General features: G+C 27.9%; 2 protein-coding genes across 2 annotated transcripts; one reads left to right on the forward strand and one right to left on the reverse strand.

The window, feature by feature from the left end:
• Positions 1–1,828: 1,828 nt before the first annotated feature.
• On the reverse strand, positions 1,829–5,890 carry LOC122849518 (RAB11-binding protein RELCH homolog). Its single transcript, XM_044148230.1, has 4 exons — positions 5,797–5,890; positions 5,068–5,689; positions 2,458–5,003; positions 1,829–2,363 (listed from the first exon to the last, which is right to left on the reverse strand). The coding sequence occupies exons 2-4, from the start codon at positions 5,677–5,679 to the stop codon at positions 2,216–2,218; spliced, it is 3,306 nt and encodes a 1,101-aa protein (XP_044004165.1). The 5' UTR covers positions 5,680–5,689; positions 5,797–5,890; the 3' UTR covers positions 1,829–2,215.
• Positions 5,891–23,740: 17,850 nt separating this feature from the next.
• LOC122849521 lies at positions 23,741–24,480 on the forward strand. The gene is made up of 3 exons (XM_044148238.1): positions 23,741–23,959; positions 24,036–24,232; positions 24,309–24,480. The coding sequence occupies exons 1-3, from the start codon at positions 23,908–23,910 to the stop codon at positions 24,369–24,371; spliced, it is 312 nt and encodes a 103-aa protein (XP_044004173.1). The 5' UTR covers positions 23,741–23,907; the 3' UTR covers positions 24,372–24,480.
• Positions 24,481–25,700: the final 1,220 nt, after the last annotated feature.

Below are 25,700 nucleotides of genomic sequence, written 5' to 3' on the forward strand. Positions count from 1 at the left end.
AGATTAATGCTAGAATAATTTCGTCGGCATGAATTTAGTACCGGAAAAATTATTCCGGCATGAGATCAATGAAGAAAACAAAAATCCAGCATTGATCTCATGCCGGAGTAATTTCTCAGGAAATGGGCCAAAAACGGAGTAATGCCGGAGAAAGCCGGAGTAATGCCGAAAAAATATTTCCACCAGGGGCTACTTTATCGATAAAAATATTGATCGAATATCGCTTCTAATATGTTGACATCCATCAACATCAATAATCTCTCAAGTATTAAACAACACGATCGTCTACTTTTTTCCCGAGAGGAGAAAGCGGGGCAAAATGGAACACTTAAGGAAAAAATATGAATCGATATATGACAATAGTATTTTCCGATTAGTTTTTCTCATTCATGAATAAAAAAAACATAAATAATTTTTAAAAATTAAAAAAAAAATTATATTACTTATAAATTTTTTTATCGTTGTTTAATGGAATGTGATATTAATCACAAAAATTATTATTGTTTTATTTTTCTTTATTTATAATCATGAATAATTCTTTTTAAATTAATCTATCACCTTTCTTCTCTACGAACAAAGAAAAATATATATAAAATAATTTTTTTTGTTCTATACAGTTCTATAAAAAAATATACTCTGAAAATTTTCTAAAAAAATTTTTTTTTTATTGCATCAATTTTCTTCCGGCATTTTTAATCGAAGAGTAACAAAAAATTGAAAAAAAATTAAAAATAATATAAGTCAAAATGTTTTTTTTGGGTGTTCCATTTTGCTCCGCTTTTCCCTATATAAAATATATATATATATTTTCATAATGATTACTGTTTATTACAGAAAACGGTGTATTCGACAAGTAAATTAAACTGTAGTTAGTATACAATTCAATTCAAATTATACTTCAACACAGGTTTATGACTACTGAAAAAGTGTATATATAATTTGTTAAGACACCGTTATGTCGAAGTAATTAAATTATATTTAAAAATTATTTATTAACAATAAAATGACAAAACAATTATTTTTTTTATTTGTTTCTTTCTATAAAACGTATGTTTAATTGTTTATACTGATAATAAAACAAATTGAATGCTTGAAACAATTATTGAATTTAAAATTTTTGATCGTCAAATCAATTAAATTGAGCTTTTTTTTTTTTTTTTTTTTAAATGAATTGTAAACTAGTGATGGATAGCAAGTATATTAAATATTTTATTAACAGTCAACACCCCTGGTGGAAAAAAACTCTCCGGGTTTTCACCGGATTTCTACGTAATTGAAACTTCCGGAGATATTTACGGAGTAATCTCCAGATTATTTTCATATCTCCGGATTTTTTCCGGAATTTTTGCTTAAAAAAAACAAACAAAAAAAGAAGGAAAAATCAATAATAAAACTAGAAATAAGAGTTAACATACGAAAAACAAAAAAAGAATTTTTTCCAAAAAAAATCCGGGGAAAATCCGGAGAGATTTTTTCCACCAGGGACGTGATATAAAATAATAAACATAAATAAATGTATGCTGGGCTAAGTCACAGTTAACAATGACATTCACTCTTCAATGACTTTTAGTTCCCTTTACTATCTGAAATAAATAATTGAAACAAAAAAATAAATGGAAATTTTTTTTTTTTCCTTTGTTTTTCATCAACTTACTTTAAATTCATTATTCATTGTGTATATCATCAGTTAAATCACTGCTTCAGCCTAATAAATTAATAATAAAATAATATCAATAGTTATTTGATTATTATTAAACGAAAATTTGTTCGATGAATATAATTTAATAATGAAGCGTTTATAAATGTCAACAACAAAAAAAGAAAACACTTGTTAAAGAAACGTTGATGATTAGGTTTTTATTTATGAATATATAAAAAATAACATCAAAATACACATTTTAACGTATTCAAAGAAACCGTTTATTTAGTATAATATATAAAAACAATATGTATGTATATATATTTATTTAACAGTAAAATGTAGATAAAATAAAAATATTTTTACAGCTTGATCTCGATAAAAAATGTCTTTCACGAAAAAATAAGATCTTGGTTTGTTGTTGTATAAAATACACTAACAAGTACGAATAATATAACAAAAAAATAATGTTTGTTTTTTTTTATAAACTAAATATTCTAATAAGATCTAAGGCACCATTCAAAATTCTCAAAATATATAATTCTTTTCTTTCTTTTTTTTTCGTATTCAAAAATATTATTTTTTTCTAAAAATACTTGGTAGACTGGGTGAACTGGGTTTTTGTGTGAATATTTTTGACATTCTTTGTCGCATATCTTCAACACCTTGTCCAACATTTGCAGTTGCAAGCGATAAAGATAATCCTGAGCTTGTTGAAGATGATCTATAAAATTGAAAAAAAAAAAAAAAAAAAACAAACCTTTAAATTAAAAATATTCATTTTAATTAAAAAAAAAAAAAAACAAGTAAAAATTTACCTTTCAATAGTTTTTGTATGATTTTGTCTTGATTCGGCTTCTCTAATTAAAGATCTAACAATATCTTTTTTTTGTGGTATTAATTGTTCAATAAGATTATCTAAATATCTCAAACCAGGCAATAAAATATCAAATACACATTTATCACTTAATGAACAATAAACTAATATTGAATATGCATCAAGCAATACACCAGCAAGATCAACTCTACGATTTTGTTGTAGTGCTGTAGATGTTATAACAGTTAATTGTGTTGCAATGATATCTTCTACAAAATGTTGAGGACAATTTGGTGCAATATGTGCTAATGTTGTTACAATTGGTATTAACAATACTGATGGTATACCTTGTGGTTCTTTAACAATTGTTTCAAGTGTTAATCTACCTTTATCTTTAGCTTCTCTTATTAATTTAGCTTCTGTTATTAATTTACCAAGTGCAATAATTGCTTCTGATTTAACCATTAAATCAGAATCACTTGCTAGGGTTACAATTGCTGGTGCTATTCTTGATGTAACTAATCTTTCATTAACAATTTTAATTAATACAGAAAATAATTTTGCTGATGTTGTACGGACAATTGGTCTTTGATGTACAACACAATCCCACAGTGTTGTCAATAAATTATCAACAATTTGTATATTTTTAACAAGTATTTTAACTGTTAAAATTAAACATGTTGAATCATAATTACTCATTGATAATATTATTATAAAATGTTTAAGTATTTTTGACATTTCTGATATATCAATAGTTGATAATATTGTTAAATATGCTGGTATTAATGTTAAATTTTTTATCACAATATCAGATGATAAATCCATCAATTGATCTTCAAGTTCTTTTATTTCAATTTCAAATAGTTTTTTAATTTTTTCATTTGTAAAAATTTTACCAAAACCAATACATAAACATTGTATATAATTAATTAATAAATTTAATACATTATCTTGATGTATATCAATTAATTTTATCATATCAATTATTTCAGGAATAAATTTATCACTTAACCATTTATACTCATTCCATTCATTATTATTCCATGAAATATTTAAAAATGTATTTATTAATATTCCAATATTTTCATTATCATTAAAAAATATATTTGGATTTGACATTGATGAATGACACAATGATAATATACAACGTGGTATATCAGATGATGTAGTATCATTGATTGATGATTTGACAATATCATTATTAACAATACAAACAATTGTATGTGGTAATAATATTTGTAATACATTTATTGTTAAATAAAATTTATCAGTATCACGATGATAATTTTTATTTGGTGTTTGTTGATTTGGTAATAATTGTATTTTCAATTTTTTTAATAATCTTGGTAATAAATTTGTTATAAATTTATTTAATGATAATGCCCATTGTGCTAATATTGGAAATAATATTTTTGATGTTGGTTCAAATACTTCATTACTATTATCATCTAATGCTGTTAATGCAAGTTCTTCACATTGATAATATTTTTCTGCATCATCCATTAATGCAAATAATAATGATAAACTTTTAACAACAGATGATTTAACAATTGATTCTTTATCATCAACAAGCATTTGTTGTAACATTGATAACATCAATGAATTTCTTACACTACTTGTTGCATATGGTGCTAAATTAGCACAACATTCAGCAGCAAGTAAACGTCTTTCTGGATATTTATGTTGACTTTGTTCCCATGCAACTGTTAATATTTCATCTAGATATGGTGGCGTATTATCAATTTTAACAATACCAATAAGTCCACTTAATAATAATCTTCTATCATTGTCTTGTGGTTTTTTTTTTAAATTAAATAATAATTGTAATAATTTTTCACGTTCAATTGAATTATTATTTTTACATATTGTATTTAATATAAGTGGTATTGATTCATCTCTTTTATTTGGTATAATATTGGGAATTATTTTTTGTAATGATAACGTAACAGTGTCAATTAATGATTCATTTAAATTATTAATTTTTGGTGTTATTGTTAAACAATGAGATAATATTTCACGTTTTAATTTAAATGGTAATATTCTTGATGGAGAATTTGTTAATGTTGGAGTATCAATTGTAACATCCATACGTGGTAATTGTAATTTTGTCCAATTATTATCACCTGGATCAGTATCACCAAGGCTAACAACAGCTGATATACTACTATCTTCTTCTTCTTCTTCATTATTTTCAGTACACTCGATTTCTGATGATCCACGTGTTGGTGATTCAAGTATTTCAAATTTATCTGGTGTTGTGGAATTTGAACTCAAGTTTTGATTAGCAGTATCATTTGATTGACGTTTTTCTTTTGTTTTTATCGTTGGTGTTGTTGATGTTACAAGACTTAAACGATTTTCTAAATCTAAATTAATTTTTTCCAATGATAATACTTGATTTTTTAAAATTTCCAGTTCATCAGTTATATTTTTTTGAGAAATATTTTCACTTTCAGATGATAAATTATCATTAAAATCAGTTTGTACACAAATTTCATGAGATATTGGTTTTTCATAACCATTTCCTCGTAAAAATTCACGATAAATCTAAGAAAAAAATAACAATTAAAATTTAATTTTTATTATTGCAAATTTATAAAAATAAAAATACCTGTAGTAAATCTGGTGGCTTTGGAATATTTAATCCAACATCATCCCAATGTTCAAAATCCTGGTTTTCATTTTCATCACTGAATGTTATTGACGTTAATTTATATAAATTTGATAGTAAGTATTCATACACTAAAAAATTGATTGATCTTTGTTCATGTGGTTTAATTGGAATATCAGCATTAATATTTCTTTCAATTATTTTATCATTTGTTATGACATTTTCAGTTTCAGCAACAACGGTTAAATTTTCACGTAATGCTGTTATATTATCACGTGCTTTACGTAATTCAAATTCTAATATTGCGACACGTTCATCAGTACCACCATCTTCGGAATATCTTGTCATATCTAATGAATCTAATGTTACTTGTGATGATGATCTTGGTAATGGTTCTGGTTTTATATTTTGAATTTCAAAATTTGATGTGTTTGTAAAATAATCACGTAATATTGGTAATTCTTTACCTGATTCACATAATTCAGCATGTAATTCTAATGCTGTTAATAATAATTTTTCATTTAATAATTTTTTTGCTATTTCATTGTATGTCAATAATTTTTGACTAGTTGATGACACTGTTGTCGTATCTGTTTCCAAATTATTATCCATTATTATTTAACTGTAAAAGTAAGAATAAATTTAGAGAAAAATTTTTGTTAATGTTAATTGAAATAATGATTATTAATAGATTTTAATTTTTTATTGTTATAATTTCTAAGTATTAACTTATTGATATTTTCCGTTTGTTTTGGTTTAGTCAGCTGAACATCTGGTATGTACATAATAAAACGCGACTCTAGCGTTGATGAGGTTGACAAATAGCCAGGTGACACCAGCGCTGGGTAATTCGACGATTTCTGGGGTTTCATATATTTATACGTATGATACGTATGTTACTGCATAAAATGTACAAAAGTTTATAAAGTTTTTGGCAGTTTTTGGTAAAGCTTAGGGATGTGAAAAAATTTTGTGACCGTCACATGACCGTTTTGTGACGCCGTCTGTGACCGTCTGTGACGCGGGCAAAAATCGTGACCATTTTCATGACCCAACTTTTGTGACCAAATTTATGACGACTTATCGGCTGACCGTCAGTTTTACATCTAGTATGCCATCTATTGAATTTTTTCGTATTTTTTTTTTTTATCAAAAAAAGAGACAGATGCACACACACAGACAGAGTTGAAAATCTTATAAATTATTGATAAACAATTATCTGTAATTGATAATTATCAATAAAAATTTATAAATATTTAATATTATTAACTAAATATCTAATTATTTATCACACACAGCAGTCAAACCAATAATCACCATATTGGTAACAAATATTTATTGTTCAATTGAATAAATTTATATTTAATATAAAAAAAAAAAAAAACAATAATAAATGCTAAACATTTAACATAAAATATTAAATTTAACAATTTAATAATTGAATAGCATTCAACAATTAAATATCAATTTAATAAATTTGCAATTAATATAGAAAAATAAAAACAATATTAAATTTTGGACATTTAACGAAAAATATATATATTCGATAATATGCATTTATTTTAGGAATTTTTTTATCTAGCTTTTTTAAATAACAAATTTTGTGACGAAAAAATGACGAAATATTTTGTGACGGTCTTTTTTACATCTATTTTGAAGATTTAAAAAAAAAAACCAATTGTGACGGAAAAAATGTGACGAAAAAATGACGAATAATTTTGCGACGGTCTTTTTTATAACTATTTTGAAGATTTAAAAAAAATACCAATTGTGACGGAGAAAATGTGACGAAAAAAATGACGAAAAAAAAATGACGGTCACAGACGGTCACAAACGGTATTTTTTTTTGTGACGTGACACAAAAAAAAATGACCGTCATTTACATCACTAGTAAAGCTGCAGTCCAATTCACAGGGCAAATTTTTTACAATTTAGGGCTTTTTTTTGCCGCTGATGGCGCTTGTAAAAATTTTTTTTATTTAGATTTTACATACAAAAGCTTCACAAGCGCCGTGGTGAAAAAAAGCCCTAAATTGTAATGCCCTGTGAATTAGACTGCTGTAGAGTGTAGGTGCGTTCTTTCGTCAATTTTTTGTTGGCACATTGTGGTGCATTGTGGCACATCATGACCACGAACTTGCGCAGAAGTCAATGAAATCAAGTAAAATTTTTAAAATATATATGTGTGCGTTACACACATTAGGTGCTTTCTTTTGTGTATTTCAAGAAGACTAGAGACTAGGACCTTTTTTTTGTCGAGCAGTATGACTACGACAGAGAGATTGTCTGCACCCATGGGTGCGTTCCGTGGCTATCCAGTCCGTACGAACTTCAAAATGGCGGAGTTTGGAAATCTTTTGATCATTTGTTGTGGTAGATCTGATTTTTTTTATTTAAAAACAATCTGATCAAATTTGACATTAGCCAATTTATTTGACAGATTTGAAATAACTAAATAGAAACTTTGCCAACTTAAACCTAAAAAAAATAGTAATACTTAATATTTTAAATTTTTATAAATCTCTGGTGATCTCTGGCCTTCTCTCTGGCTATAGTGATGTATCATAGTAACTTTTAACATTATTAGGATTTTCATTTTTTTCGTCGCCATTTTGAAGTTCGTACGGACTGGATAGCCACGGAACGCACCCCGTATTCACAGGGCATTACAATTTAGGGCTTTTTTCATCCACCGGTGGCGCTTGTGGAGCTTTTATATGTAAAATCTATGTAAAAAAATTTTATAAGCGCCATCAGTGGCAAAAAAAAGCCCTAAATTGTATAAAATTTGCCCTGTGAATACGGGTGCCCGGGTGCAATTTAGGGCTTTTTTCCTCCACTGGTGGCGCTTGTGAAGCTTTTGTATTGGGGTGCGAACTCATGGGACCGCTAAAGTTAGCGGCAATATGGCCGATTTCAATATGGCGGCCAATATGACTGCTGTTTTCAATATGGCGGTGCATCAGAGCATGTATGTTTGTAAATTCCGTGATTTGAGCACTTTTTGTCGACTTCCGTGAATCTAATTTTGACTGTTTATCTGAGTCGAACAGTACAATTAGAGTCACGGAAGTCAACAAAAAGTGCTTATACCACGGAATTTAACACCAAGGGTGGGACGTGGGTATAAGCACAGTGGTGCCAATAGCGGGTTCAGGTCCGCCATATCTATATATCTGCTTTTTGTATGTAGTTGGTATAGCAGAGTGACGTCACTTCCATACATTTAATACTACTAATCTACTATATTGCGCATCGCCTATGCTTTCCCATAAGTGGCTGCGTTCTTTGGCCAGTTTTTTTTCACGCATTCTGACCGCGCAGTTGCGCATAAAGAGAGGAATCAAGTAAAATTTTCAAAGTATATATGTGTGCGTTACACACACTTACAAACACTTGAGAGCTCACGTGCTTTTTCAGCTTTTGCGCAAATGTGTGGTCATGATGCGCTAAAAAAAAATTGACGAAAGAACGCTAGGTGCTTTCTTTTGTGTATTTATTTTTTTTCCCTTTAATGCGCATGATCATGCACATGCGCACGTCATGCAAACTTGAGGAGAGAACAGTGGCGTCGAACAAATAATTTTAAAAAAATAAGAATTGAAACATGGCTGATCCAGCCCCTCATGTCCTACGCTGTTGCAAACTGACTTTTTGCTGACTGCGCATTCAACTGCGCATGCGTGAAAATAAACAGGAAAAAAAATAAACACCCAAAAGAAAGCACTTGCTGCCATGGTAGAAGTACTACAGGTATGGCAGTAGTTCATGCTTTTTTCGTCGCGTTCTGCGCAGCCTTATTTTTTCAACCAATCAACAACGCGCCATTTAGTTTTGCTTTTCTTCTAACACGCAATTCTATTATAAGAGCCTCTCTCTAACATACTGTTTTGACAACTATTTTTTATATTGTTGTAAATACTAATAAATACTATGTACACATACTATGTACACAAATAAATGTATATGTGGAGCATGTTTATAAAAAATCAAAAAAATAAAAAAACCAAGACAGTTTAACAAATAAATTATAATATTTTCATTATTGTTGTTTTTTTTATGCCACAAACAATAGAGGTTGTGTTGTATTTATTATACTTGGATTTATTTATTTAATATAAATAATTAGTTTTGGTTTTAATGTGTGAATCATTATAAATATACCAAGTTGAATAAATATGATAACTTTTGAAAAATTTAAAAAAAACTTGAAAATTTTCTTAACAAATTTGTATCGCGCGCGCATAAAGTCTTCCATTTTTGTGGCAAGAAGGCGACCTTTTGATTGGTCGATTCACAGCGGCCAAACCAGGCTGCGCACTGCCATATCTGTAGTATTTCTACCATGCTTGCTGCCAGTGGGCTGTGCGGATTCATTACGGTGCAGACAATCTCTCTGTCGCAGTCATACTGCTCGACAAAAATCTTTTGCGCATGTCCGAATTATTATTCGAGTAGGAGCTCGGAAACATTCGGCAACGCACACAAATTCATTGTGTATACGTGTGAACCGAACAGGGGGAAGTTCCAAAACCGTACATTTCTTGTAAGAGAAGGATAGAAGAAGAGATGGAAGATTGAGCCAGAAAAGATAGAGAGAAGGATAGAGCTAGAAGTATAAAACCGAACGGCGGTATTGGAACGTACCCCGGATTATTCGGACATGCGCAAAAAATTTTTGTCGAGGCGTATGACTGCGACAGAGAGATTGTCTGCACCGTAATGAATCCGCACAAAATCATACCCTATGCGCAATATAGAAGTATTAAATATATGGTCACTTCTGGGCAGCTTTTCACCTTTGGCACCACTCTGCTTATACACACTCTATTTTGTATGTGAAATCTATACTATAAAAAAAATTTTATAAGCGCCATCAGTGGCAAAAAAAGCCCTAAATTGTATAAAATTTGCCCTGTGAATTCGGGTGCAGCGTTCTTTGACTTTTTTTTTTTCGCGCATCATGATCACGCATACCCTGGTAGAAATATTTCTCCAACTTTTTCCAACTTTCTTCGCCTTTTTTCCAACTTTCTCCACCTTTTTACGAAAATGACCCATGGTTGGAGAAAAGTTGGAGTAAATTTTTGGTTGGAGAAAGGTTGAAAAAAAGTTGGAGTAAATTTCAGGTTGGAGAAATGGCGGAGAAAAGTCGGAAAAAAGTTGGAGTAAATTTTAGGTTGGAGAAATTTGTCCGCCATTTCTCCAATGGGTCATTTTCGTAAAGAGGTGGAGAAATGGCGGAGAAAAGTTGGGAAAAAGTTGGGAGAAAGTTGGAAAAATATTTCGACCAGGGTACGCACAGTATCATACAATCAAGACGTGTTGAATCAGCCTACGTACAATTTTTTTAGACGACCGGCGGTTCTAGGTTCACGCCGCCACGCTGGTCAGCTTTCATCATATTGTGCAATGTGTACATATAACATCGTAAACCTTCAACACTGCTGCTTCTCGCTACTTCTCAGTTCTCACTTCTCTGCACTTCTCACTGATTCATCGTTGAATCGGTTGAATCTATTAGTGATATTCAGTGTATACAGTCGAGTATCAACCAATATTTGTCATTGTATCTAATTAATTTTTTTAATTCACAATACATTATTACATTTTAATATCAAAGAAAAAAAAAATTTAACTTAAAAGATTATATTATATCAAAATTATCGGGTTTTGTGCGACAATGTCAACAATAAGCACAAAGTACAACATGGAATCACTATATCTTGAGGCGATCCAAAAAATACCAGGTAAAACACCTGGTGAAAAATATCAAGCACTAAATCGTATTGCCAAAAAGCTCATTGATGATGCAATGGATATTGATGACAACTGTGTAAAAAATGTTGATGTCAAGAGTTCAGCTGAACTTCCAGAGTGTCTTGTGCCAATCGTTAGTCTTGAAGTGGCTAAAATTCTTCGTCAACCTGATGGTATTGTGGCTGCACTTAAATCTGATGATGCCTTCATCAATGAACGTGCACTCAAAGTCAAGTGGTTTTTTGATAGCAGCAATGAGAACATCACCAACAGTCAATATTTCAATAAGCACATTTTTCCACATGTCTCATTGACTGTTCGCATTAAAATTATTAAAAACTTGGCAAAATATTTGATGTTGTCCAATAAACAAAGTGTCGCTGAAAATTTTTACATTGAATTGAAAGAACAATATGGTAAAGAATTAGTAAGACCACTTTGTTTTGCCTGTGGAGAAGACTTTATTCGTAATACTACTAATAAATGGGAAAAACGAGTCAGTGTTAGTGAGCTTGAAATTATATATCCACGTTTTCCAAATTTCGTTATTTCATCATTGAAAGAAAATCCTCATGAATACCGTGAATTTTTACCAAAGTTAATAAAAAAACATGCTGATAGTTTCGTTGATATTGTCATCAAGCCAAGCGAAAATTTAGTTGTCACGTTGAGTAATAAAAATCGTGAATTATTATTAAAAAAAACACGTAATGCTTTCTTAGACAATCCAAAACCCTTTATGCGTTTACTGCCTTTAAAATTAATAACAGCAAAGCTAAATAAATTGGAATTTTATCAATTTTATAAACAACTATTTCCACAAGATTATGAAGAATTTTGGTTTGTAAAACTTTACCAATTTTTGGAATTTTATCCAAAAGAAGAAAAATTTAATCTTTTAATTTCAACATTCGAGGATGTTTATGGAAAAAGTTTTTTAGAGTGTGTTGATTCAATATTATTTCAAATGTTAATAGAAAACTATGCTGATGTTTTTGTTGATATTGTCAAGAGGTTTAATTTAAACAATAAATTATGTAACGAAAAATATGAATTATTTTTAGAAAATGTACTGAATGATTTTAAGACAAATCGAAGGCTCCTTGATTATCCACAGTCGTTACAATTGATTAAAACAAAGCTAAATAAATTCGAATTTTATCACTTTTATAAACAACTATTTCCACAAAAGTATGAAGATCTTTGTTTTGAAAAACTTTACAAATATTTGGAATTTTATCAAGAAGAAGAAAAATTAAATCTTTTAATTTCAACATTCGAGGATGTTTATGGAAAGAGTTTTTTAGAGTGTGTTGATTCAATATCATTTCAAATGTTAATAGAAAACTATGCTGATGTTTTTGTTGATATTGTCAAGAGGTTTAATTTGAACAACAAATTATGTCTCGAAAAATATGAATTATTTTTTAAAAATGTACTGAATGATTTTAAGACAAATCGAAGGCTCCTTGATTATTCACAGTCGTTACAATTGATTACAACAAAGCTAAATAAATTCGAATTTTATCAATTTTATAAACAACTATTTCCACAAATGTATGAAGAATTTTGTTTTGAAAAACTTTACCCATATTTGGAATTTTATCAAGAAGAAGAAAAATTTAATCTTTTGTTATCAACATTTGAGGATGTTTATGGAATAAGTTTGTTGGAGTGTACTGATTTGATATCACCACAATTGTTACGATTGTTGGATCCTGAACTACGGATTAAAATTGCTAAAAAAAAAATGGATAAAAATGACGAAACCAAGTCCATTGAATATTCATGGATTTGTTATTTTCCAACAAATGAATCAATTCCATTTATAAAAGAAAAAATATCAAAAGAATCAGTTAGTGATGAGCGATGCAAATATTTACAACAACTAATATACACATGCAGTGTCAACAATGATAACGATGCTCTACTCAATGTGTTGAAATACGTATTCATGCGACATAAAAATGAGCAATATCCAGTAATTCCAAAGTTTTTAAGCAGACTACGTACTGATTTTGATGTTAAAAATTTACCAAAAGAACATTTAATTATTGTTGATCAATTTGTGATGTTTTTATATATAAAATATGAGCTTAAACCATGCGTAGATGTAAGTTTAAACTTCATTCAATGTTTAATATTCTCAAAATTAAAACATAATGAAGAATTTAATAAATACATTGAACTTTATATCGACTTGGATCGTAAAGATATTTCAAAACGTTATTATTGGAACATTCTTGAAGATTATCCTGATTACGAAAGAAAGTATTTGATTGAATGTATAGGGCACGTATGTAAGCATAAAGATTTACCAGAATTTGTCAATAGTCTGTTGCGTAGTATGTACAGTTTTAATCGAAGAAATGCCAAAACTAACGTTCCATTGGAAAAATTAAGTATAAAAAACTATCCATTATTGTATGAGGCTGTAAAAAGTATTGTAACACGAGATCGTAAAACTGATAGTACCTGCAACAAAAATATAACTGATGAACTTTTAGAAAATGGAGAAAATGATATTTTTTTATGCTTGGTTGATACATCTAATTTACCTGAAAAATCACCATCTGATGAATCTGATAAATCATCATCTAAGTCATACGAAAAAATTGAGTTTAATAATTCAAATGTTATAAAATTATTACAAAAATCACCAGGAAAAATTATAAACAATTGGAGTAAATATCTTGAATTATGTAAAAATAGAATCACAACATGTAATTTTGTTCGTCGATTTCTTCGTTATGCTCGATGGCACCAGGATTTACCCATCATGTTTGCAAATGAATGTTTGAAAGAATTAGAAATGAAAAATAATACTGATATTCACAAAAATATTTTTATTCTTGCAGTTTTGTATGATGGTGCATCATTTGAAAGATTATTTACACCTTTTATACCAGAATCAAAAACACTTAATTTAACAAACAGCATAAGAAAAGACGAGTATCTATTCAACTGTTCAATTTTATGCTCATTGAACATTGTCAATCCACCAGTATCATTTACGCCTTTCTTTGAATTTTGTCAAGGAGATTATGTTCACGATGCTGTCAACACCTTGAATAACGTTGGTCGTCGTGTGCCTGTTGACAAAGTCATAGAATTTTCAAAAACTCTTGTCAATCAAAAAGTATCTGTTAAAAAACATGGTATTAGATTATTTTGTCAAGTAGCCAGTCATGATCAAATTCATAAAATGATGTTGCATCTATGGAAGAAAGAAAAGAATTTATCAATCCGTCAAGTTTTATATAAAAATATTTCAAAACTATTTATTGATGAACCTTCTTCACAGAGTTGGAGTATAATGCAAACTTGCATGGATGAAACCAAGACTGAAGATCACTTTTGGGATGAAATTTTTGATGTGTCAAAGATCCCTGATGATTTTTTCGAATCTTACATATTAAAATTGTTCGAGACAATCAAGAGAATTGAAGAAACAGAAAATGATTTTGGACCTTCGAAGAGTGAAGCATCTGTAAGTCGTATTTTAAACGATAGCTTGTCTAAATCATATCTATTTTCGGAAGAATTCTATCAGTATATTATTAAAAATTATTTGACTGATTTTACAAGACCAGAGTATTTTTTGTCTCGTAGCATTCAGAATTATATTATAAAGAAATACATTGCTGCAGCAGGTGATAAGCTTGAGTCAAGATTAGTACATTTAGATAATGTTATTCTAAAAATTGTTAAAACATACTGGAATGTTCCTTTCACAGATGATGAAAGATTACTCAAACTCAACACTTTAATTCACAAACTGATTGCATGTATTTGTAATATAAATTGTAATCATATTAAAATTCGAACTGCAAAAGTTGTGCTTGATGCTTTGTTGACAGTGTTAAAACCAGAACAATTAGGCACTTCTTATTTGGATTTGGTTTATGCTGGTATTCTCAATAATGAATACTCTATTGATCAAATGACGCATGAACTTGTTCAGCTTATTCCATCACTGTGTGTCGTATATTCCAGTGAGTTAATGCCTACAATTGTTCAACACTTCAAAGAGCCATTGCATATATTTTTAAACAATAAAAAAAATATAGGTGTCATAGATATTATTGAGAGACTCATTTGGAATGATGATAAAAATGTTAATTTTTTTACAAGTACATTATTATTGCAATCATTTGTTTCTAATGGAGGAGGAAAATCTTCAATAATTATTAATGAAGTGAAAATAATCTCAGAAAAATTACATGAGTATATTATTAGACAATATTTTGCTAATTTTGCAAGATTACAGTTTTTGTTGTCTGGTCGTTTTCAAAATTACATTATAAACAACTACATTGTCAAGGCAGGTGATAAGCTCGAGTCAAGATTGCAATTTTTAACTTATGTTCTTTCTGAAATAGTTAAAACATCCTGGAACGTTCCTTCTGTCTATGATTTTAACTTACCCACACTGAACTCTTTAATTCACAAACTGATTGAATTGATTTGTAATATGAAATGTAATCATATTAGAGTACGAACTGCAAAAGTTGTGCTTGATGCTTTGTTGATAGTGTTAAAACCAGAACAATTAGGAACCTCTTATTTGGATTTGGTTTATGCTGGTATTCTCAATAATGAATACTCTATTGATCAAATGACGCATGAACTTGTTCAGCTTATTCCATCACTAGAAGGAATATATACCAGTGAGTTAATGCCTACAATTGTTCAACACTTTAAAGAGCCATTGCATATATTTTTAAACAATAAAAAAAATAAAGGTGTCATAGATATTATTGAGAAACTCATTTCAAATGATGATAAAAACGTTAATTTTTTTACAAGTACATTATTATTGCAATCAGTTGTTTCTAACGGAGGAGAACAACCTTCAATAATTATTAATAAAGTGAAAATAATCTCAGAAAAATTACATCAGTATATTATTAGACAATATTTTGCTAATTTTTCAAGATCTGAGTTTTTGTTGTCTGATTGTTTTCAAAATTATATTATTAAGAAATATATTGTCAAGGCAGGTGATAAGCTCGAGTCAAGATTGATGTTTTTAAGTGATGCTATTTACGAAATGGTTAAAACATCTTGGAACGTTTCTTCTGTGCATGATACAAACTTACCAACAGTTAATTCTTTTATTTACAAACTGATTGAATTTATTTGTAAGATGAAATGTAATCATATTAGAGTACGAACTGTAAAAGTTGTGCTTGATGCTTTGTTGACAGTGTTAAAACCAGAACAATTAGGCACTTCTTATTTAGATTTGGTTTATGCTAGTATTCTTAATAATGAATACTCTATTGATCAAATGACGCATGAACTTGTTCAGCTTATACCATCACTGGTAGAAATGTATTCCAGTGAGTTAATGTCTAAAATAGTTCAACACTTTAAAAAGGCTTTTAAAGATTTCCGCAACAATAACAAAAATATCTGTGAAACAGATATCATTGAGAAACTCGTTCTAAATGATGATAAAAATGTTCTTTTATTCACAAGTACATTATTATTCCAATCGACAACTTACAATGACAAAAAACGATATTTAAGAATTATTCATAAATTAAAGATGAGTAAATATCCAGCAATTGTGATTCCCCTCATTGATAAACTAAATTCTGGTTATTTGAATATTAATATTCATATTTAAGAGTCAATTTAATATGTAATACTTTAATATTATGTATTTTCATTTTCTACAATTTTAATAAAAAAAAATTTATGAAACATTAAAAAAAAAAAAAAATTAAACGAAAAAAATATTTGTAAAAGTTAATCATTAAAATTTCATTTTTCATTTAATTTTTTTATGAAAAAAATATTTATGAAGTAGCTGCGACAATAATTGTTAAAACTTAAAAAAGTTATTTTTCTTTTCTGTTTATTTAATAGTTTTATACATAAAGTATACGTTTATAATAAATCATAATAATTTTTCCCTTATAATTTTTTATCTATGCTAATGACTTCAAGTGACACAGCCATTGAAATTTGTAGTTTCATTCTTCCATAAATATTTGGAGTAGCAGCTCTGAATAAATAATCAACTCATAAATTATGTCATAATGGATAATTTTTATTTTACATAATAATAAAAACGTTAATAATAAATATCCTTATTGAATAATTGTAAAAAACAAAAAATTGATTTAAAATAACTGATTATAAATTATAATATTCCACTTACAATTCATCACCACCTTCTTTTACTGGACAAGGCTCAGATAAAGCTTGGTAAGACCGACTGTAAGGTAATAATAATAATATTAGTAATGATGTAGATTGTTGATTAAGACAAAGATATAAATAAATAATCATCTCTTGTGACAAGTAGTTTTTCTTTACTTAATAGAAGATTAATAATAAAAATATAATAATTAATTAATTTAAAGGAACAAAAATTGGTTTAGCATAGTTGATTAATGTTTAACTTACGATAATTCGCCCGACTTTGTTTTTAATGTTATTTTAGCAGTTTTAGCAGGAAGATGCTATTGTGGGTTATCGTTGGCTTCAACGTAAATTACGTGATTTACAATAAAACTGTAAAATAAAAATATCATTAATAAAGTATATTTGTTATCAGCAATTTATTAGATCTATAAATAATTAATTGAAAGCTATGAGTCAATTTTTTTCACTTAATAAAAAAATAATAATAAATATATATTCAATTATTAAAAAATCATTTTGAAATTCAACTTACGTTTCACCACTATCTTTTTTTTTCAATTTCCATTTACCACCATCAAGTGTTACATTCCATTCACCGAAATTAAATATTTCTTCTTCTTCTTCAGCAATTATTTTATTACTTTTAGCTTTAACTGTTTCTCCGTTAAATTTAGTGCTAAATTTAGGAGGCAAAATAAGACTGTAAAATAATAATTATAGAAATATTATTCAGGATGTATATTTTTTATTAACAGTTTAATCTTTACAAGATGTGCTGAATAAATAATCAATATACTCATAATAAGTCAATTTTTTCGGCTAGATGCTTCTAGTGATTTCCAACACATGTGCTATTTTTTGGTCGATTGATGTTAACTGTTAAGCACCTAGCCTTAATATAATAAATCGTTTTAAATATCAAGTATTGATTAAAAATTATTATTAAAATTCCACTTACTTTTCCATAAGAAATATTCGTCCAAACCATGGTCTTAATATTTTCATTTTAACACTAATAAGTGATACCATAAAACTACCAACATTTGAAGTTTTGGTTTCTTTACCATGCAGTAAACTGCAGTTATTATTAATAATATTTTGTTTACAGCAGCTCTTATGATTCTTCGAAAAATAATCGAATTTTCGTTAGCTTTATAAAAATAATAAATAATAATAATTTATTGAAAAAATGAAATAAAAAAATATATGAATTAAATATAAAATAATACTTGATATTATTTCTGTTTTTTTATGATTAAGTAAAGCTATTAAATTACTTATACGACTAGTCGTGAGTTTCATGATTTGTAGATATTTTTAAAATTCCACTCATTTTTTTATTTTTGTTTTTTGAACAAAAAGTTATTAACAATTATCAATACTGATTGTTTAAACAATATATAAACTTTTCTGATGAATTGCTAGACAACGTGAGAAAAACATAGCAATTTGTCGAAATGTCGACAAGACCGTGTATGCAGTATGCACGTGTATGGAAGGCACTGGTCACATGCGAATATTCCTTTCTTACAAATTAACTTTTTTATTGATTGATCACATTAATAAGTACTTTAAAACAAAATTTCAAGTTTCTAGTACGGGAATCGGGGTGGGAGAGGGTGGTAAAGATTCAATTTTTCATATTTTTTTAATTAATAAATTATTTAACTTATAAGGAATTGTTGTTATTAAAAATAAAAATTCACTTATGGATCGTTGTTAAATAAATCAATATTATATTGTCGGTATTCTTGTACCATTTTCACGGTCTTATTTCTAAATAATCTTCAATATAATCTAATATTTGTATCTACGTTCGAAATATTAATACCTTGTGTTCATATAATTTTTTTAACATTACCCCTGGTGGAAATATTTCTCCGGAATTGCTCCGGATTATTGCGGAATTGGCTTACTTCGAAAAATTACGGAGTAATCCGGAAAATTACGGAATAATCAGAAGCTGTCCGGAATTTTAATGGGCCAATTCCGGAGCGATACGGAGATTTCCGGAATTTTACGGAGAAATTATTTCTACCAGGGACATCGTCAACGATGGTCGAATAAAATATTTCAAAAAATTATTGAAGTCATATTTATTGATTGATAATTCATAATATTATTTATTTTTACTTTTATAAATATATGCATAAATTTAATTGTTTATATTATTGGTAGTAATGATCATTTATAATTGTATATTACAATTATAAATCGTAATCTAAACAAATAAAAAAATCTGACAACCGGTTTATTATAATTTAACTATAATATTTTTTAGACAAAAAAATATATATCTTACTAGCTGATTAACCCGGCTTCGCTCGAGATTATTTTTACAATTTTAGAGATGCATCTCTAAAATATTATTTGGAGCTAGCAAGTCATTCATTTTTTTAAACAATTGATAACATGTTTAATCAAAATGAATGACTTGCTAGCTCCAAATAATATTCCTATTCTAAACTTTTTGGTAGCAAATAAAAGTCAGAATTTTTTTCGATGAATTTTTTTAAAATTTTTATGCTAGTTTTTTTTTTTAGATAATGGTTGTCAAAGTTGACAACTTCAACACATAAAAATAGGGGCAGAATACATATTTACGCTTGTCATTAAAAAAATTTTTACTACTACTATTTTTTAATTATCAGTCTGTTTTTCTTTACAATACGGATTACATACTATTGGGCCCAAACTTTGTTTGACGATGGGATTTACTTTCAACCTTAATTATTTAAATGAAATTTTCTTTTTTAATTTTTTGAATGGATTGATAAGGTATGATGATGATTATTGAATACATTCGTGCTGCCATTTTCATTATCATTAAAGACAGAATTAATAGAAAATCTAAACCAAGGTTATCCAACAAAGAAATTTTGAACGTAAACATTTTTATTTTATTACACATTTTCTATTGATATAACAAATTTCATTTAAACCGAATATTTACCAAAATTTTTACCTACACTTCTATTTATCTATCGGTCTGATGATTCCTAAGCTAGTTGATTCGAAAATATTATTGTTAATTTTTTTTCAACTTTTTGATTATGTTTAAATGCAAATAGATAAACCATTTGGGACTATGGCGCGTTCTCTCTCTTTTTCCAACTCTGTGATTGTATGAGTGTAAAGCAGCATAAGTGCTATACCCACTCTAAAGCAGCCACTACCGAAGCGCTGCCTGTTGACTCTGCCGCGTAGCGGGCTATTATTTATAATAATTAATAACTCGGTTGTTTATTAAGTTATGAAATCGAATAAACGCTAAAAACGATCTCCGTGCTAAGCTCTTTAATTTAAAAAAAAAATCATAATGATCGGTTGGGTAGTTGCTGAGAACATATGCCTGAAAGGTTTTCATTTTAACATTTATATATATATAGATATATATAGATTTATAAAATGTCATCAATATCACAGATATCACATGCATGCAGCTAGAATAAATTGTATGGGATTATTCTATTCTTAAGATTAATACTATATTCATGTACATGTAAATACGCTACTATACGCTAATATAATTAATATATTAATTATATTAATATATTATAATAAACGCTTAAGGTTGATTCTGAAAATCTGAAATCGCAACAGATTTTTTTTTTTTTTATCTTATGTTTAAATGAAATAATTATCTACATTGTCAATTTTTTTCAATTTTTTTTTGTTCGGTTTTTTTGAGATATTTACTGTCAAAGTTGACAACTTTAACACGCAAGGTATAGGCGGTATCTCATATTTTTATTAATAACTTTTTCAAAACGCAACAGAAAACGTTAAATTTCTATCAGTTTGTAGTGCTAGAAAAGACAAATTTTTTGATATAAATTTTTAGTATTTCGTCTTCTGCGTTTAAAAAATAAATAACTTTGAAATTCAAAAATTTTGCGAGAAGCGCAGCACACAGACATGAACGCAAGCATGGCTTCAGTGTACGATGTAATCTTTGCTCGCTAGTGTGTAGCCACGACACACATACTACTAAAGAATTTGTTTTTTTCATCAGTGGCGCCACAAAAAATTTTAGGACACGGGAATAAAAAATAGCGTTATTGATATACGGGCCCTTCGTGGCATAAATATTGGTTCGGTGATGCGACGGGGAATCAACCTTAAAATATAATATAAATATATAAAATATAAAAAAAATATATTAGCTTATGATGATTCGAAAATAATGCCGTTGATTAATGAAAATTGTGTTAATCTCGAAAAACTTCAAGTGAGATTCAAACATGTTAAAAATGAACATTTTGAAAATGCATTCTCACATATGTCTTATCTGAAAACTTTAAAAGATTACATATCAATGTGAATCAAGTGTACCAGAAACATTTATTGAGTCATTGAAAAATGTTGCTGGTTCTTTGAATCATCTTTTTATTGCAAATTGGGAAATGCTTTTTTCACACTCAATATATATACCAGGCTCATTCACTGCTGTAAGTTAAAATTTATAAATTAAAAAAAAAAAAAAAAAAAAAGTTTATATATTCTTGCAAAAAATAATTTTAGTATGTTTTTTTTTTTTTTTTTTCAGATCTTTGGTGAATTAAACGTTTTAAATCATTTTGAGGTGTTTGGTTACAAAATGGCTTTGTCATCATTACAAGCAGCATCACGTAAAAATAACGAATACATACTTCAATTTCATTATGATCATTGGAAGTATTGGCGTTCAACCGTAGTGCCAGATATGCCTTTTACACAGTTAAATATAAATAAATTTACACGCTTGTTGTTTCATCTTCATGTTCTAGCTACAGATGATTTATTGATTAATCTCGCAAATACTGCTGACAACTTAGAAGCTTTAAAAATATTCGGTGATATTGTAACAGATATTGGTATAATTGCACTTACAAAAATGAAAAAACTAGCAAACTTATTAATTGTCACAAATAATCCAAATGAACTTATCACTGATTCTTCAGTTGTATTATTTTGAGACATGACCCAATTATGCTTATTAGAAATTAGAATGCTCTAATCTTACTGATTACTCACTCATTCAAGCTGTTGAAAATTCACCAAGTTTATTTGCTCTTGGTTGTTCTGGTACCAAAATAAGTTATGAGGGTATTAAAAAGATAGGAGAAATAGGGACAGCTCGTAAATCTGAAAAACCTCTATATTCGAAAACTTCTCTTGAAAACCATAATGGTATTTTCGACGATCCATTTTATCGATCATCATCTGAATATTCACCTAGGTCCAAGAAAATCAGTTCAAAATTCCAGGAACTAAGATTTGGAGAACCATGGATAGGTATATGTATCAAACTCCCTGTTGAAAACATATGTTTTAAGATGACAGTTCGGCAAAAAAAAAACAAAATTCAGATATACAATTAACGTTGATGTTTGTTGATAGACGTGCATAACAATGCATTGGATTAATAACGAATAACAGTGCAATATATATCCATGGAGATATTAAAATCAATTCTTTTAATAATTAATATGTTTTTAATTAAAGTAACTGCTGAATTAATAACAGACATATAAGCTGGAATTGAGCAACTTGTAATACACTTAGTACACTTAGTTTTAAAAAAAAAAAAAAATTAATAATCAACAGCCAACCAATAATTATTATCAATTAAAATGAATTACAAGTCACTGTTTTTACTGAAAAACAAATACTCCCTTATTTATTATTTCGGTTAAAATCAACACAAAATATTCCTGGTATGAAAAAATTACTACAGAGAAAAAAAAAAAAATTTATTGCGTTAATAATTAAATTAAATTCTTTCAATAATAATCATATGCCCGGGAAAAAATTAGACGATCGCCAACGATCGTTGAAGATGTCATATTTGTCCACATCTTTGTCGATCGCCGTCGAACGCTGTCGATCGCTATCGATATACAACAATTTACAGAAAAATAGACAAATTATAATAATTATTAGCTTATGCTGGAGAATTTATCATAATTATAATATACTCAGGAATATTTTTTTTTTTTATTTAAATTAAGGCCGTAGAACCATGTTTGTCTATTTTTCTGTAAATTGTTGTACATCGATAGCGATCGACAACGATCGACAAAGATGTGGACAAATATGACATCTTCAACGATCGCTGACGATCGTTGGCGATCGTCTAACTTTTTCCCGGGATACCTTTGAATAAATTTAAATTTAAAAATGGTATCCAGCATATTGAGAATGAAGTTTTAAGACAATGGGAATCAACAAAGCAAATTGTAGTGATAAAAAGAGTTGATGAAAAGGTATGTTTTGCCGGTGGAGATTTTAAGAAAATCAGTTAACAGTTTTGATCTATCAAAACCAAGTGGTACAGAAATTGTAAGAAATGATTTTCATCAACTCTATATGTATATGTATTTATCTTAACATATCATGATTTTTAATCTAAAATAATTAATAACATTCAATTTTCCATTGATTGATAATTTCATGAATTCTTTCATCGTTGATAAATCCAATTGTTATTTAACAAAAAAAAAATAATTTATAGTCAGTTAAATCATCCTTTAACCATCGCGGTATTATTCTTGATCCAAGTCTTTTAAGTAATGACTTAAATAATTAAATGACGGTGTTATTTTAAAAAATCTTTGTATAGTTCATAAAGTGTTTCAATTGGATTTTGACGTAAACTAATCGACAATTAATAGTTGATGTTCTTAATACGTGGGAGCGCTACAGTCGTTTTCCATTCATTCGATGGCTTGCCTATAGTAAATATTTCAGTTGGAAAAAAAAAAATAACAAATACAAACAAATATACACAAATGTAAACAAATAGGTATAAATAACATGCTTGATACATACATTGATTGATTCATTGATAATTGATATACATCAATATAAATTTACATAGTCTTCTTGAGCATTCAGCATTCTTGAGTGAGCTGAGTCTTCAAGTCAATATCAGTCAATATGTTGGGCCTATTTCGTTTGCCAATATTGAAATCTGTTAAAATTGCACAGTGTAAGTATATTAATATTGTCTAGGTTAGTTTTAAAATTTTCAAAAATAATACTTGATAATTGATTAAATATTTTAGTTGGTGTTAAAAGTTTTGCACGACTGATTCCAAGAGTACTCAAAAAATCATATGGATCATCCAGATCAAACGGTCAACGGGTTGTTTATGGACTAAATCAGTCATTCTGGGAATTTAACGAAAGAATCAACCCATGGTTAACAAAGGTAGCATTTCGCGTATCTGTCGTCAGTTACTCATTCTACTTTTTGATATATGTAAGTTTTATATTCGTCAACCCTTTTTTTTTTTTAAATAACTGACAATATATTATTAAGTTATTTTTTTTTACAGATCATAATGGCTTTTCAAGAAAAACCAGCTAAAGAGTATGTTGAAGACATCACATACTCATAAACATCAGTTTATCCAAATATGTTAACTATTATTACTTAAGTTGTTGAAATTTTGTAACTTTTAGTTTATAAAAACAGTTTAATTAATAAATGTATATTTTCAATTTTCATTCTTGCTTATAAATTATTCATTGTCATTTAAATTATGGTTAATTTTTCATTAAAAAAATAATATATTATAATGAAATTTTCATTTTATTTTATTGAGCGAGTTACATTTACTTGAGTACCTTGAAATGTTTGTTATGTATCATCAAAAGTTGTTAGATTTTCAGTTGAAATTGTTGAGATACAAAATTGTAAAATAGTTCTTAATTTAAATTTGAATCGAACATTATTATTTACATATATGAAAAATGAGTATAATTTCGTGATCGTATTGAAAAAAAAAATATATATCACTATTTTATTAAGACGTGAACGATCATGCACGTATATGGGATTAATAATTTGTTAAAATTTATTTTTCAAAAATATTAAATTTCAATTGATAAATTATATATATGCTCCATTTATAAAATTCATCAATTAATAAAATAATATAATATTATGAATAATCTATCCAACGAAAATAAATAAATAACACACTTTATTGCAAAAAAAATTATTTTTTCTAGATATAAAAAACCGAAAAAAAGTCAAACAAAAAAATGAAATTCAACCAACAATCATTGATCGTGACGATGATGCTGTTGCCACTAATAATAATAATAGTAATAAAAATAATTATAATAATAAAAAGAGTGAAATTCAATAATTGTTAGCTGCTGGCATATTATAGGAGAATAATTTTATTAATATTTAGAAGGAAGGAGAATTATTACTTAAGGATATTACGATAGATGAAAATCATATGAAGGAAAATTAGGTAGGAGATTTATGTAGATGTTAATGTGATTGAGTTTATTTTTCATGAAATACTTTGGACCCGAACCTTTCTCCTTACCGGAATAATTAATTTTAGGAAAATATTTATTACATGAGAAAAACAAATGAAACTGGGATTAGTTATCTTTCCAATTATTATTATTTTTTTTTTTCATTTTTTAATCATTCTACAATATAACAACACGCTTTTTTTTTCATTTTCTTTTTTTGTTTTCTGTTCAATATTCAATTTTCACATTTTGTTAATTTTTTTTTTTTATTACAAAGTTCATTTATATAACTTTTTTTCCAGCTATTTGAACGTCATTTAAAGTACGAATCAATGATATTTTCTATTTACATTCTACCACCCACAAACAACTCCAAAATATATATAAAATAAAATAATAATAAACATAAACATAAAAATGTATCTATATAAAAAAAATTTTTTGTATAATTG

The sequence above is a fragment of the Aphidius gifuensis genome, linkage group LG2 (assembly GCF_014905175.1).
Source record: "Aphidius gifuensis isolate YNYX2018 linkage group LG2, ASM1490517v1, whole genome shotgun sequence".
Taxonomy (NCBI): Eukaryota; Metazoa; Arthropoda; class Insecta; order Hymenoptera; family Braconidae; genus Aphidius; species Aphidius gifuensis.